The 13,234-nt window shown below is 44.5% G+C and overlaps 1 protein-coding gene and 1 pseudogene across 1 annotated transcript; one reads left to right on the top strand and one right to left on the bottom strand.

Moving 5' to 3' along the window:
- Nucleotides 1-5,258: 5,258 nt before the first annotated feature.
- LOC123103145 (glutathione S-transferase T3) lies at nt 5,259-7,186 on the bottom strand. The gene is made up of 3 exons (XM_044524640.1): nt 6,987-7,186; nt 5,994-6,461; nt 5,259-5,915 (listed from the first exon to the last, which is right to left on the bottom strand). Exons 2-3 carry the CDS (start codon nt 6,459-6,461, stop codon nt 5,664-5,666), a joined length of 720 nt encoding a protein of 239 aa, XP_044380575.1. The 5' UTR covers nt 6,987-7,186; the 3' UTR covers nt 5,259-5,663.
- Nucleotides 7,187-9,047: 1,861 nt separating this feature from the next.
- Nucleotides 9,048-12,343, top strand: LOC123103146 (bifunctional bis(5'-adenosyl)-triphosphatase/adenylylsulfatase FHIT-like; annotated as a pseudogene).
- Nucleotides 12,344-13,234: the final 891 nt, after the last annotated feature.

The raw sequence follows: 13,234 nt of genomic DNA, 5'->3' as shown, positions 1-13,234 counted from the left end.
GGAGCGGTACTACCGCTGTGGAGCGGTACTACCGCTGTGGAGCGGTACTGCCGCTTGGCTCCTCAGCGGTAGTACCGCTGGGTTGCGCGGTACTACCGCTTGGACCCAGACATGACAAGGAAGAGAGGAGAGATCTCTTCAATGGAAAGGAGATGCTCGGAGGGTGAGAAGCTGATGTATACGTGATGATTCCATCCATGCAATACCCCAGCGGACCCCCTCTTGATAGTACGGTGCCCTCTACACAACTAGTCCACCGAGAAAGAAACGAAAGAGCTACACCGTCTTGAAATACACTCCGAGGAAAAGAAAGCGTCTCGTGCCAGGGGAGAATCTGTGAATTATTCAAAGCACAAGATTAGTCCGCAAACATGTTGTCATCAATCATCAAAACTACCTTAAGAGAGATATGCCGTAACAACCATGTGTCCATGCCTTGCGGCCAGGTGCATCATCGTGTCTCAGGCTCTAGGTTGATTTAACCCAATGAAACGCACGTACAAAGCTACGCAACTACCGGCCTGATTGATCGTTTCGGCTACATGCGTATGCAAACACAAGGAATTTTCTAAAGATGATATGAGGAGGGGATCAATCCATTTGGCTGCGTGGAAGAGAACAAGGAAGCAGACGAATCTGACTTGTGGATCCGCATCGTCAGTGAGAGTAGCCAGTGAACCCGGTCGGGATGATGCTTTTTTGGTGCGCCAAACAGACCTAAGGTCAAGGTTGACCGGGATTAGAAAGTATAAGGTGTCAATTTCAGGAATTTAGAGTTTGAGGGTTGATTCCGACAAATCATACGAATTCAAGATTTAAAATAGACTTTACTCTTAGATTGTGCATGCAGCATGCACGCTGTGGAGGGAGCAGCCGATGCAACGAGCGCTGTCACGTACGACACACCATCCAAACACAAGGCCAGCCCATGTGCCTGCCTTGATCCTTTGCTCCAGTTAAGCTGATTTTTTGGCTGTCATGATGTTGTAGTATTAACCGGCATAAATATGTTGCTACTGTACTGGTTGGTGCGTGTCTGCAACATATATACTGGACGTACTTACGTCGGCCTACTCTCAAAGGCCGTTTCACTAGGCTGGGGGAGTAGACTTTGGGGAGGTCGGTCAACGATGAATTGGAAAACAAAGCACTACTCCAATGGCTTAAGGTAAGTATAGTAGTCATAGTATTGATAACAACATACACCATGTAGATTTGACTCATGCCGTTTAATAATCCCACGCAAGTATATATGCCTAGGCATCTGGCAAGGTAGTGCGTATATGTTGATGGGGACTTTTATCAGCTCTAAGTATAAGTCATGGTGTTGATGGAAAGCCTACGCAGCATGCACAAGCACCACAAATGATCACCCCTACTACTGGGACACTGGGCAGGCAAATTTTTAACGTTAACTAAAGCGACGGAGTAAGCAGCACAAAGCAATTAACAACCTTAGCTAGACCTGTGTGGTGTCACTACAATATGCATGCGACTTATGACTAATGTCAACTCACCAAAAAAATTCGCAATATTAACAGTGGAACCTTTTTCTGTCACAGGGTGAGTGAGGTGATGTACGCATGTTGGGTCTTGCTTGTCAGCTTGCTTTTCGTTTGTGCAAGCCAACTGGCAGCTAAGATAACTTAATTAGATCGCATTCTTTGTAGACATTGGACGGTGAACGAAAGTACTATGCAGACGATACTTAACTGGCCGATCGATCGACGATGCTTCAGCCAGCGGTTCTACTTCATTTTGTCCCATGAATGCATGGTTAGATTAGTAGGATCGTGCAAGAATCGGCTGAGCACTGTCGTGTGTGTAGCAGCGCTCGACGGTGAATCATCATGGCTTCATGTTTTTCTTTTTCTTTTTTGAGAGAAAATGTGCTGGTTGTTAGTCAACCCTCCTGCATATTTTGGCCCCTCCACTTTCTGGAGCCTGCATGCATGCGCGCACACATCTTTAGCACCTCCCTATATCCACTCCACAAAGTCAACTGCACACATCATTCCATTGCCAGTTTTTCCTTTTAGTGAAAATCATTGCATTAGTTTTGTCGAAAGCTAGGATAATGTCCACCATCGCCAACAATTCAATTATAAAAATCACTGCTAATAGGGACCAGGCTTTATTGCCGATCTTGTATTAGCTGATTGTAATCCTATTGAAGTTGAATAAAATTTGACCGATTCTCGCAAAAAAAAGATATTGAATTATTCCCTCCGTCCAAAATAAGTGTCTCAAGCTTAGTACAACTTTGTACTAAAGATCATACATTTATTTTAAGACGGAGGGAGTATATAATATCGCTAATAGGGCTACTGTGCCTGTGTGGCTTCGGTTCATGCGTGAAACTCGAGGACCGACCCTTGTCATCGTGTGTGATTATACCACAAAATTGTATGACCGTCTACTACTTAGATGGGATTGTTCATATACCTAAATTGAAGGAGTGCCTCGCACCAATTGATAATGATATTGTATTTTTCGTTTTTGCGAAGGACAACTTTCATTGATTAAGGAGTTTTTATACAACCGTCTTGCGCAACTTGCCAATCTCGTCTGGTGCATGTTGGAGCCAAACTGCAGTGCAGTGCGAGTTGTAGGCCTCCTCATCTATAGAAGGTAGATGTATTGTATTCTAATGGCAGTGGTCCTCCAAAACACTGGTGCAACAACAATAGGCCCCCTCATACATTTTTTTCTCGCTCCGTCCGTGCATGCATGCAGCAATCTCGGCTTCTAGAGCGCTCGAGCAGATTGACATGAAATGGCAGGAGGCAAAGACGATGTTGCCCACTTTGTTTCTCAAGATCATACCCACACTGCCCATTTCATCCTCCTGTCTCAAGGAACCATCGATGTTGAGCTTGTTCCAACCCAACGGAGGAAGGCTCCAACGCACTAGAGGTTTAGCACAGGGTGCAACCGGAGCCTTGGTCACACGTTTGCGCGAGTCTTGCTCATAGTATAAGACAATATCTCCCTTCTCCTTGTCAAGCCCAGGGTGTTGCTCGATGCTAACAAGGAGTCGATGTAACATGTTCAAGAAAATTCTCCAAGCAACGATTGATCGCAACAGTTTGTCATAAGTCACCTCGTTGCATAGGTGCCAAGGCCGCCACAATGTCATCATGACAAGTAGTCGGTCATCGTCAATGCATTGGTGTAGTAGGTGCATGAGCCATTCATGCCCATGTTCTTGATCTCCTCCGGCCTTGGCATGCTTAGGTGATCGCTCATCACACGCCCAATCCCCTGCGCCATTGTATATCCATAAAATACATAGAATGTGATGTTGCATTCCTCCCAACACATTCATGAGATACCATGATGTTTCTTTTAACTTTATTTTCTATCATAGACAGTGAGTCAGTGACAAGATGCCATGCAAATACGCGTACCTTGGGAGGGGCGGGGCACCCCCACAATGCTTCCCAAATAACACATGTGTCATCTGTGCCTTGCTCATGGCGCACGTGGATGTGTGGTAAGCTCATCATGAGCAAGGCGTTAGAGCATCTCTAGTGACTTGTGTAAATTTGGTAGTCTATATCTTCACATACACAATGGTGTAATTTTTTTTCATTTTAGACAACCTCAGTTTTTCAGTGGATTGTCTAAATTTGGTAGTTTATGTCTTCAACGGCTATATTTTCAACAGCTACTTTTCCAACGACTCTATTTTCGACGGCTATATTTTCAACGGTTATATTCCAGGTCTATATATACCACCCCTCCCACCTCTCATTCACCAATCCTGGTTGTGCCTTCTCATTCCTCTCCTGAATTCCTTTGTCTTCTCTCACACAACAGAATGATGAGTGGAAACATTTCTTCTTTGGATATGCTCATGAATTCGTCGTCGTCTTCATCTGACGACGACGAACTCATTCTTGTAGCATTCGCAGAGCGCAAGAAGGAAGAGCAGAGGAATCATCGACGCCATGGCGGCTCCAAGCATGGACGTCAGACAATCAATCGAGCAAGATATGCAGGATTTGTTCTACTATGGAATGACTACTTCAAAGAAAGTCCTCGCTATCCCGAAAACTTATTTCGGCGAAGGTTCGTAATTAGTACATTTACTTAATGTCTGCCTATTTTTCACCTCCCTATCTCATCTACATTTTTACGAACAGGTTTAGGATGTCCCGTAATTTGTTTCATCGCATAGCTGAAACTATACTTCAACATAATTATGATGGTTATTTTACGCAAAAAAGAAGTGCTTGTGGACTTCTTGGGTTGCATCCGTTGCAAAAGATGACCGCAACAATGCGAATGCTAACTTATGGAATAGCAGCTGATAGTGCCGATGACTACATCCGGTCTGCAGAAGCTACTAATCTAGAGGCTTGCAAGAAGTTTGTGATCAAAATTTGTGAAGTCTTTGGGGACCAATACCTGAGATCTCCAAATGAAGAAGATACTACAAGATTACTTGCAATAGGGGAGGAAAGAGGATTCCCTGGTATGTTAGGGAGTATAGATTGTATGCACTGGGGTTGGAAAAATTGCCCAAAAAAATGGCATGGCATGTTTAAAGGTCATGTGAAAGAGCCCACAATGATCTTGGAAGCAGTTGCTTCCCAAGATCTTTGGATTTGGCATGCTTTCTTTGGTTTACCAGGGTCAAACAACGATCTGAATGTTCTTCAACGTTCTCATGTGTTTGCAAAGCTAGCTGAAGGTGAAGCTCCAGAAGTGAATTATACCATCAATGGTCATCAATACACAATGGGGTATTACCTTGCAGATGGCATATATCCACGGTGGGCAACATTTGTGAAGACCATACCATCTCCACAAACAAGAAAGAAGAAACATTTTGCCCAAAGGCAAGAGGAGGCTAGAAAGGATGTGGAACGAGCCTTTGGAGTTCTGCAATCCCGTTTTGCCATTGTCCGAGGACCTGCGAAAGGATGGAAACGTAAAGAAATCGGTGATGTCATGAAAGCTTGTGTCATAATGCACAATATGATAGATGAAGACGAACGACACACTGGTTAGCAAAACAACACTTATGAGGCAATGGGAGAAAGAGTCAGGGTGTCCTCTACTCATGCGGAAGAGCTGAGTGCATTTATTCAGATGCATCAGCAAATTAGAAACAAAGATGAACATTCTCAGCTTCAAGATGATCTAGTTGAGCACCTCTGGCAGAAGTTTGGACACGAATGATGTAGTACAAGTAACTTTGTAGTCTATTTCCTTTCATCTAGTTTTTCATGTATGCATAAGAAATAGTTAAAGTGACAAATAGTTCAAGTCACAAATAGTTGAAGTGACAAATAATTCAAGTGACAAATAGTTCAAGTGATAAGAAATAGTAGACAGAACAACAAATGAAGGTCAACCAGATGTGTTCTGGCAGCGAGCAATGATCTCATCTTGTTTATTCTTGTAGAATTGCTTCTGTGCATCACTCATATGAGATGTGTCCATGAGCATGATTTTCTCATCTAATTCAAACTATTTCCGTGCATCCTCCTTCTCTTGCAATGCAATCTGGTTCTCTTGCAATTCAAAAGCTCTCGCGTAGCGAGCAATTTTTGTGGCCTCTTTGATATCATCCTTCTCTATCTTCTGTGCCCACACACTTTCTAATGATAACTTGCAACCACTATCATTGGATTCAGAAGTTTTACCTTTCCTCAACGTTCATTCTTGTCATGCTTCGTACCAGGAGGTCTTAGCTCTTCTTCAAGAGCATCAGTGCATGCGCCGAAGTCTTTATCGTTGGAGGTTGTACTCGGACTTGCATCCGAGGTATTCTTTTGTTTCTTCTGAGGAAGCGGACGTGTCTGCCACTTTGGATACTTCTCAAACTCTATGTAGCAATGCATTAATGTAAATGGCTTCTTTTTCTCATCCAGTTCAATGTACATGCGGTGTGCATCTCTTTCCTGAAAAAGGAAATGAAGAGTTAACACTTCCATACAACACATGGTATATTAGAAGCGAATTAGAAGATAGATGCATACCTTATCAGAGAGAGTCATTCCGCTACAATTTCTATTTAATATCTGTTGAATACATGCACAGAACTTGCTCGTGAGCGCTGAAATAACGTTGTAACGACAAGTGAGTCCATTAGAACCACGCTCCGGCCATGACGGTTTTTTGTGAGCGTCGTAGTGATCTGAAATCCTACCCCAATATGTACTTGAATTCTGATCGGTCCCGGTCACCGCATCCAGACTAGTGTTTGCCCATGCTTGAATCAACACCAAGTCCTCAGCAGTTGACCAATTTTTCCCTTTTGTGGAGGCTCCTTTTGCTGATTTTGGTTTCGCAGATTTTTTCCCCTTTTGTGGAGGCATCGTCACTTGTTCCGCAAGTGGGCTACAATCTGCTGTTCCATAACAATTTGTGTCACTCGATCCTACATTCATCATGTCTAGAAATGAGGAGTTGTTGATCTGTGAGTCCAGCTCATATGAGTTTTCCATCTGCACACAAAGAGCAGCAACAACAATATTTAGATATTCAGAGAACAATACCAATATTCAGATACAGGGAGCAGCAATATTCAGATACAGGGAGCAGCATCAATATTTAGAGAGCTGGCGCTCGCGCACACGCTACTGCTCGCAGCCGCTGCTCGCAGCCGGCGCCCCAGTCGCTCGCGCCTCACAGCCGCTCGCGCTCGTGCCCCACCCGCTCGCGCCTCACAGCCGCTGCTCGTAGCCGGCGCCCCAGCCGCTCGTGCACACGCTCGCCCCCGCAGCTCGCGCATCCCCCTCACACCAGCCGCTCGCAGCCGGCGCACCCGCCGCTCGCGCACATGCTCGCCGCTGGCGCCGCGCTCGCAACCGGAGCCCCATCCCCCTGCCCCTTCTCTCGCATCTCCCTGCCCCATCCGCAAGGGCGACAGTGGCCGGCGGCGGTGGCCGGATTTGGCCATCGGCCCCATCTCCCTGCCCTGTCTCTTCAATCACTCTCCCTCTCTCCGAATCGGAAAAACCAGAGCGTACCTCAGCGACGGCGAGCTCCTCGGGGCAGTGGCGTGGCCGTCTTCTTGTCTCCAACTTCTCCAGATCGGCGCGGGAGCGAGCTCGCGAAGGGGCAGCTCTGTTTGGACGTCCTCGCTCCGTCGTCTAAATATGGACAATGCGTAGCGATTCGGGTGGATGTCTGAAATTTAGACTAGCGCATACACAAGCCGCTGGACACATTTTTTGGCCTCTGATGGTCTATATTTGACATAGACTATGGGATACACAAGCCACTAGAGATGCTCTTAGGTGCTGCATCTGTTGAAGTTCTCCTTGAGATCTAAAGCCCATGCAAGGACGTCATAGAGTCGACGTCATGACGACTTTATTATTGAGTGGTTTCCGTATCCATCAGGAGCAAGTGTTGTCGGATAAGATCGATATTCCACCTCCCATGCTCGTCCAAGAGCTCTGCTAGTCACCGAAGCCGGCGGGTGCCGCGCGGTGACACTGGTACGTAGAAGGTAGGTCGGGGTCATCATGGATCTTTCCAGAACGTAACTTGTTTGTCATTGTTGATGCACCATACAAAGTGGCGGATCCACATTTGGTCATGAGTGTGCGGTCGTTACCTATAGCACGAATTACACATCAGTCTACTGTCTACACCTACAGATGTCATCAGCACCAGGTAATTAGCAATTAGCATTCTTCTTGCCCATTGTCTTCAGAGCATGGTTAATAATACAACCAACTGCTGGCTATAAGATGTTGTCATATCATCTATAGCCAACTCATATAGTCACTCGTACAATAAGATTAGATATAAGGTTGGTTATAAGATTACTACTTTTTCTCATCTCCTCTCTATCTCTTTCTTCATATTTATTGCATCTGCATTGGATCACACATATAGCTAGACTCTTGCATGAGAGCCCACTCCTCTCACTTTTTCATGTCTTTCTCCTCCATGTAGGCAAAATTGACATGTAAGTGGGCTATAAGCCTGCTATTGTACTTGCTCTCAGATGCATTGTATATATATTAATGGCTGTGTGATCCCCAACTATATGATTATGTAGTAAATAATCTTTGTTTCTTTTGTCATTTCTACAAGGTATTATCATTTTATTGGCCAAAAAAAGGTATTATCATGTTGATGAAAAAAAGTTCTTGCTACATGAACATTTTAGATATTAGATCTCTTTTTTGGGAAACCCGCAATTTTTTTTGAACACCTAAGTATGATATCCTGGATCCGCCATTGGCCATACAATACCCTTTTTAGAAGGGTCTGGGCCATGATGAATAGTGTACCATGTCGATGAGGCGGTCCTTGCAAAATTAGTGTCTTCAAGAACACCGTTAGGATAGTAGGAGTACTTCACTTGGAGGACCATGCATACAACGAGTCCGACCAAGTGAGAAGCTGCCAATCTTGCCTTGCGAGCAAGGCTTGGTGAAACAGAAGGAAGTCGCAGAACCCTAGTCCTCCCTTGCTGTTGAGCTCAATTATCTTTTCTCAAGACACCCAGTGGGACTTCCTTTTATATTTCTTTGAACCCTACCAAAATTACGAACTAGCTATGACAGATCACACACAAAGAGGGGCAACTTGAATACACCCATAATGTAGGTCGGTATCGCCTGCGCGACTAACCCGGTTCCAACAAAAGACAAGAACGTTCTTTCATGAACTCCAATGAAAAAATGTAGTTGCATTTGTAATGCATACACTGGAGCGTTTGCCCCCTGACGAAGGCCAACGAGATTATTTTCATGTAATCTGAGGAGCAACACTATCCTTTCTTTGCTGCTGGTTTGTCTAGTTTACGATGAAAGGCAGATGTATGAACATACAAGATGGAACACCGAACACAAACTAGATTTATCAAAACTTTTGAAATCAACGATTTTCTTTTTAGAACTATCAACGAATTTGGTTACTTAAAAGAAAAACAGATGATAACTGCGGGCCTTGGCTGTTCGCAGCCCAGCCGCTACTAAGATGGGCTAACATGGGCAATAGAGGCCCACAGCTATCACCTTCCCCTCTCTCTCTTCTCCGACTCGGTGCTCAACTGTTGCCTGCTGCAGCCCTCAAAAAAAGAAAAAAAAAACTGTTGCCTGCTGCTGATGCTGCTTGGGCTGTGCTCCGCCCTGCGCTCGCGTGCCCTCCTCCTCCCTCTGACCCCGCCGGCTCGTACGGGCACGGCCACCCTTCGCCGCCGGACTTGGCCACGGGCCACCTCCTCCTTGTCATCTCCGCCGTCGCCGGAGATGGAGGCGTCGGCGTACAAGTTCGGGCCCTACAGGATCGACGCGAGGGAGGTCTTCCACGCCACGCCCCTCTCCTACGCCATGGTCAACCTACGCCCCCTCCTCCCTGGTAAAAATCTCTATGATTGCCCCAACTTTCCCTTGCCTAATTTCTGTTCAATTTTCACTTTCACAGGAATTGCTTGTCAGCTTGTGGTTGTATTTTTTGTTTGTTTGACGGAGATGTCAATGTGGTTGCTGGTGGATAATAAATCGCACTTTAGGGTTCCAGCGCTAGCACAATTTGTTTCCTTATAATTTTGTAATACTTGGTGTGGTGAATAATCGCAAGTCTGACTCACAATTATCCATGATGTCGGAGTAGCACGTGCACATTTAAACCCTGAAGATGTTGTATTAACATTGTATGTATTTGTAGTATAGCAGCTATTTATGATCACAACTTTATAGATCGCGGTATACTGTTTATGCTATATTAACATGCCCCAATCTTACACTGCAGGTCATATCCTTTGTTTTGGCATACTCATTGCCGAGATTTACAGTTAAACACTGCCGGCAAGCCTGGAATCTCGTTTTTTTGTCAGACTGTTCATAAACTTTGTTTCACTTGCTTGTTTCTGAAGTGTCCAAGGTGCAGATATATACAGTAGGAAACACAGTTTAGAATCAAAGGAATGAAATTTGTATGGTATAATAATCTTTCATTTTGCACAGATCTCTAAAAAAGTAAAAATGCATGGCTAATGTAAATCTGAATATCAAGATGTCAAGAGAATTATGCTAGGGTTAGCTATTTATATAAGTGAATGGTTCATATAAAAGTAGCCAAATAGTTATCTCTTGCTGGAATCTGTTTGTACCTGATGGACTCGTGAGTGATGACGTCATCATCTTTTTTTTTTTTTTGAAACCGTACACCCGCAGGCATACGTTACTTGTATTTATACGAGTCGGAAAACAGTACATACAACGTAGATACCAAACGTACACACACGAAAATACAGGAAGGATACAATCCGTAGAGCTGGCCTCGCCATACATCGCAGAAGACCCCAAACAAAGAAAATTTGCAACCCCATCCTTGGTCTTCTCCGCCGATGCCGCTCCGTCGCGTCGAAGCCAACCACCACCGCTGGAGGCCGGAAATAACACGAAGGAGCGGCTCACATAGAGCTGAAGGAACCCCTTGCACATTGGCGTTGGTGAGCCGCAGTAGACACCAGATGCAAAGAACTGGATTTGATCCTAATTTTTCCATCGGCCGGAGGCAACGGCCATGTCGGCCGTGCTCCCCAAGCTCCTTCACCTCCAGGCCTGGGGACGACGCCACTCTGCCTCCCTGAAGACAGCCAGGCCCTTCCACCGCGAGCCAGATCCGATGCCAGCCGTGGACTCCATCCATCCCAAGCAGGGCACCGTCAGCACTGCTCCCAACCGTACCTCCGGTCGAGCCCTGCAGCAAAACACACATAGTCCTCACACGCTCCTCGGCGCCGCACAGAAGCACACCACCGGAGCAGGGTTGGAGCGGGAGGAACCAAACACCCACAAGCTTCTCGCTGGAAGTAGGACTCCCAACGAAACGCGGTCGAAGCCGGGGCACCTTTATTCCGACGCGGCGCCGTCGCCGGCGTCTCAACAACGCCTCCTGGAACCTATCTACAGGCCCGTGCTTCCCCGAGGCTCCCCCCCACCTGCCGAGGCCAAGCCGGCCATCGGAGACGAGGAGGAGCGGCGAGGTCGCCGGCGGAAAGACAGGAGATCTCGACCTGCTTCTGTTCGCCTCTCGCGTTCTGTGGAGAGTTCGAGAGGTGTCAAAGGATAGCTGACATGAGTTTTTGATGGGTTTAACGTCATCATCTTTTTATGATATATGATCTTTGCTATTATTATGTCCATCACTTTGTGCACCGACAAGTTCCCAAAATGCTTAACCTCTCGAAGAAAGGCAGGAAATGTACTCATACTGCAACATTTACCGTGCTACATATACTGATGGAGTGATGGTATAATACTTTAACTCGAGGTAGCTTTGCTGTCCCTTGGTTCGCAGCTTTCATAGTTCACTGTAAAACGTTTACTTACATTGTAAAGTTTGGTTATACATTTTTTCCTTAACAAAACATACATGTCCTTGTGTGCCCCAAGCGTGAAGTGAAACGCTTTACTGATCTAAGCACTGATGAGACAAGTGATTTATAGGTCACTGCAAAGGAAGTTGGTGTACGGCTTGAGCAGTACCACAAAGCTTCTTCACTTACATTTGCGATTCAGGTCAACTCTCTGTCTCTCTATATATGTACTGAATAGCTTATGCTTCGAAATTTTTATATAATTAGTTCATCCAATTGAAAGCGCATGATTTTTGGATTCTGCTACTGGGGTCCAGAACAAAATAGATCAGGCTAATCACCTAAATTACGCTTACACTGCCATATGAGGTTCCTGTCTGTTCTTTGGACTTTTACTCCAGATCTGCTGCTGATCCGGTTACCTTGTTCACCTTTTACCTTTTAATAACCAATGAATGACAAAGAAGCATTTCCTTATTGATATCTTTTTGGTACAGGATGGCCCTCAAGCTGGCCAAACAGTTCCGCACGTCCACATCCATGTCATCCCCAGGAAGAAGGGAGATTTTGAAAATAATGATGAAATATATGACGCGGTTCGTTGCCCACCTGTTTTGCCATCCATATAATTTCTTATGATTTTTTTCACTAAATCCTACCATTTTCCTTGTAACAGATTGATGTGAAAGAAAAAGAATTGAAGGAAAAGCTCGATCTGGATGTTGAAAGAAAAGATAGAACCATGGAAGAAATGAGTCATGAGGCTAACGAGTACCGTGCTCTTTTCTCCTAGATGTATTTCTTACAAACAGTTTTCTATTTTTCACTTAGTGTTTTCACTGAAATAAACTTTTGGACTGTTTGTTCTGCATAGTTTTTCGAGAGTGTAGCAATGAATATTTTATTTTCCACTGACCTGGTGATGTCGAGTCTCAGCTGATGAGTCTGAGGTGGTGGGTTACTTATGTAGTATGTGATGACAGTTGTTCCTCGCTAGTTGTGGCTTTATGGATATTAATGTTTTAGGTTTATTGATCCCAAACATGCATGAAAAAACACAGGCGTCCGAGCCTTACAATCCCTGCATTGTTTCTTAGTTTGCAAGATTCAATACATGAGAAAGGTATTGTGGGCAAAGTATTTACTTATGAGATGCACAAGGCAGTGGCTAGATTATAGCAAAAATGATATATGGTGTTTAGACATTCCATTGCAGGGGATGTAATAGCTTCCTAGGTATGGATGATTAGCTGTTTTACTTATCAACCAAAAGCATTATTTGTTTTATGTTTGTGATTATGCCATGAATGATGAAATCTGCTATTATCAGTAGTAACCAAACTATAGGCAACAGCTCTAGCATGGACCTAACATGATCTTTTAATACGTGGAACACACTGAACTAGGCCTCTTGCAGATTGTTCTAAGGATATACTAAGAGTCTCTTGCAGATTGTTCTAAGGATATACTAAGAGTCTCTTGCAGATTGTTCTAAGGATATATTAAGAGTTGCAATTGTAAACTGGCATCACGAATTAATATCAACCAACTGGACGCATCATTTAGTTTCAGTTTACACCTTGGTTCGACATTACCTGTACCATTTAAGTTGACAAAAGTCAAATTTTCTCGATATTACTTTGTAAGTGCATTAAGGGTTATATTATACCGCACAGAGGTGATAGTTTATTTGGGTGGGAGTATTCTGCTCATTTTAAAGCCTAAGATGTTACAGCTGATACATTGCACAACATTAGCAAAACTGAATTTGTAATACTCAGTTCAACATATTCCTAATGGGGACGGGAAGAGTATGCGGTTACGTGGTTATGGGCTAAAGTTATATTCCCTGAGCGGCTAAGCATTTAGCTTGTGCTTTGCCGAAAGTGGACTCTTCACTGTTATAAAATGTTTATTAGCAAAACAATTCAG

This window comes from Triticum aestivum, chromosome 5A (assembly GCF_018294505.1).
Source record: "Triticum aestivum cultivar Chinese Spring chromosome 5A, IWGSC CS RefSeq v2.1, whole genome shotgun sequence".
Classification (NCBI taxonomy): Eukaryota; Viridiplantae; Streptophyta; class Magnoliopsida; order Poales; family Poaceae; genus Triticum; species Triticum aestivum.
This window is presented reverse-complemented; position numbering and strand designations above follow the sequence as displayed.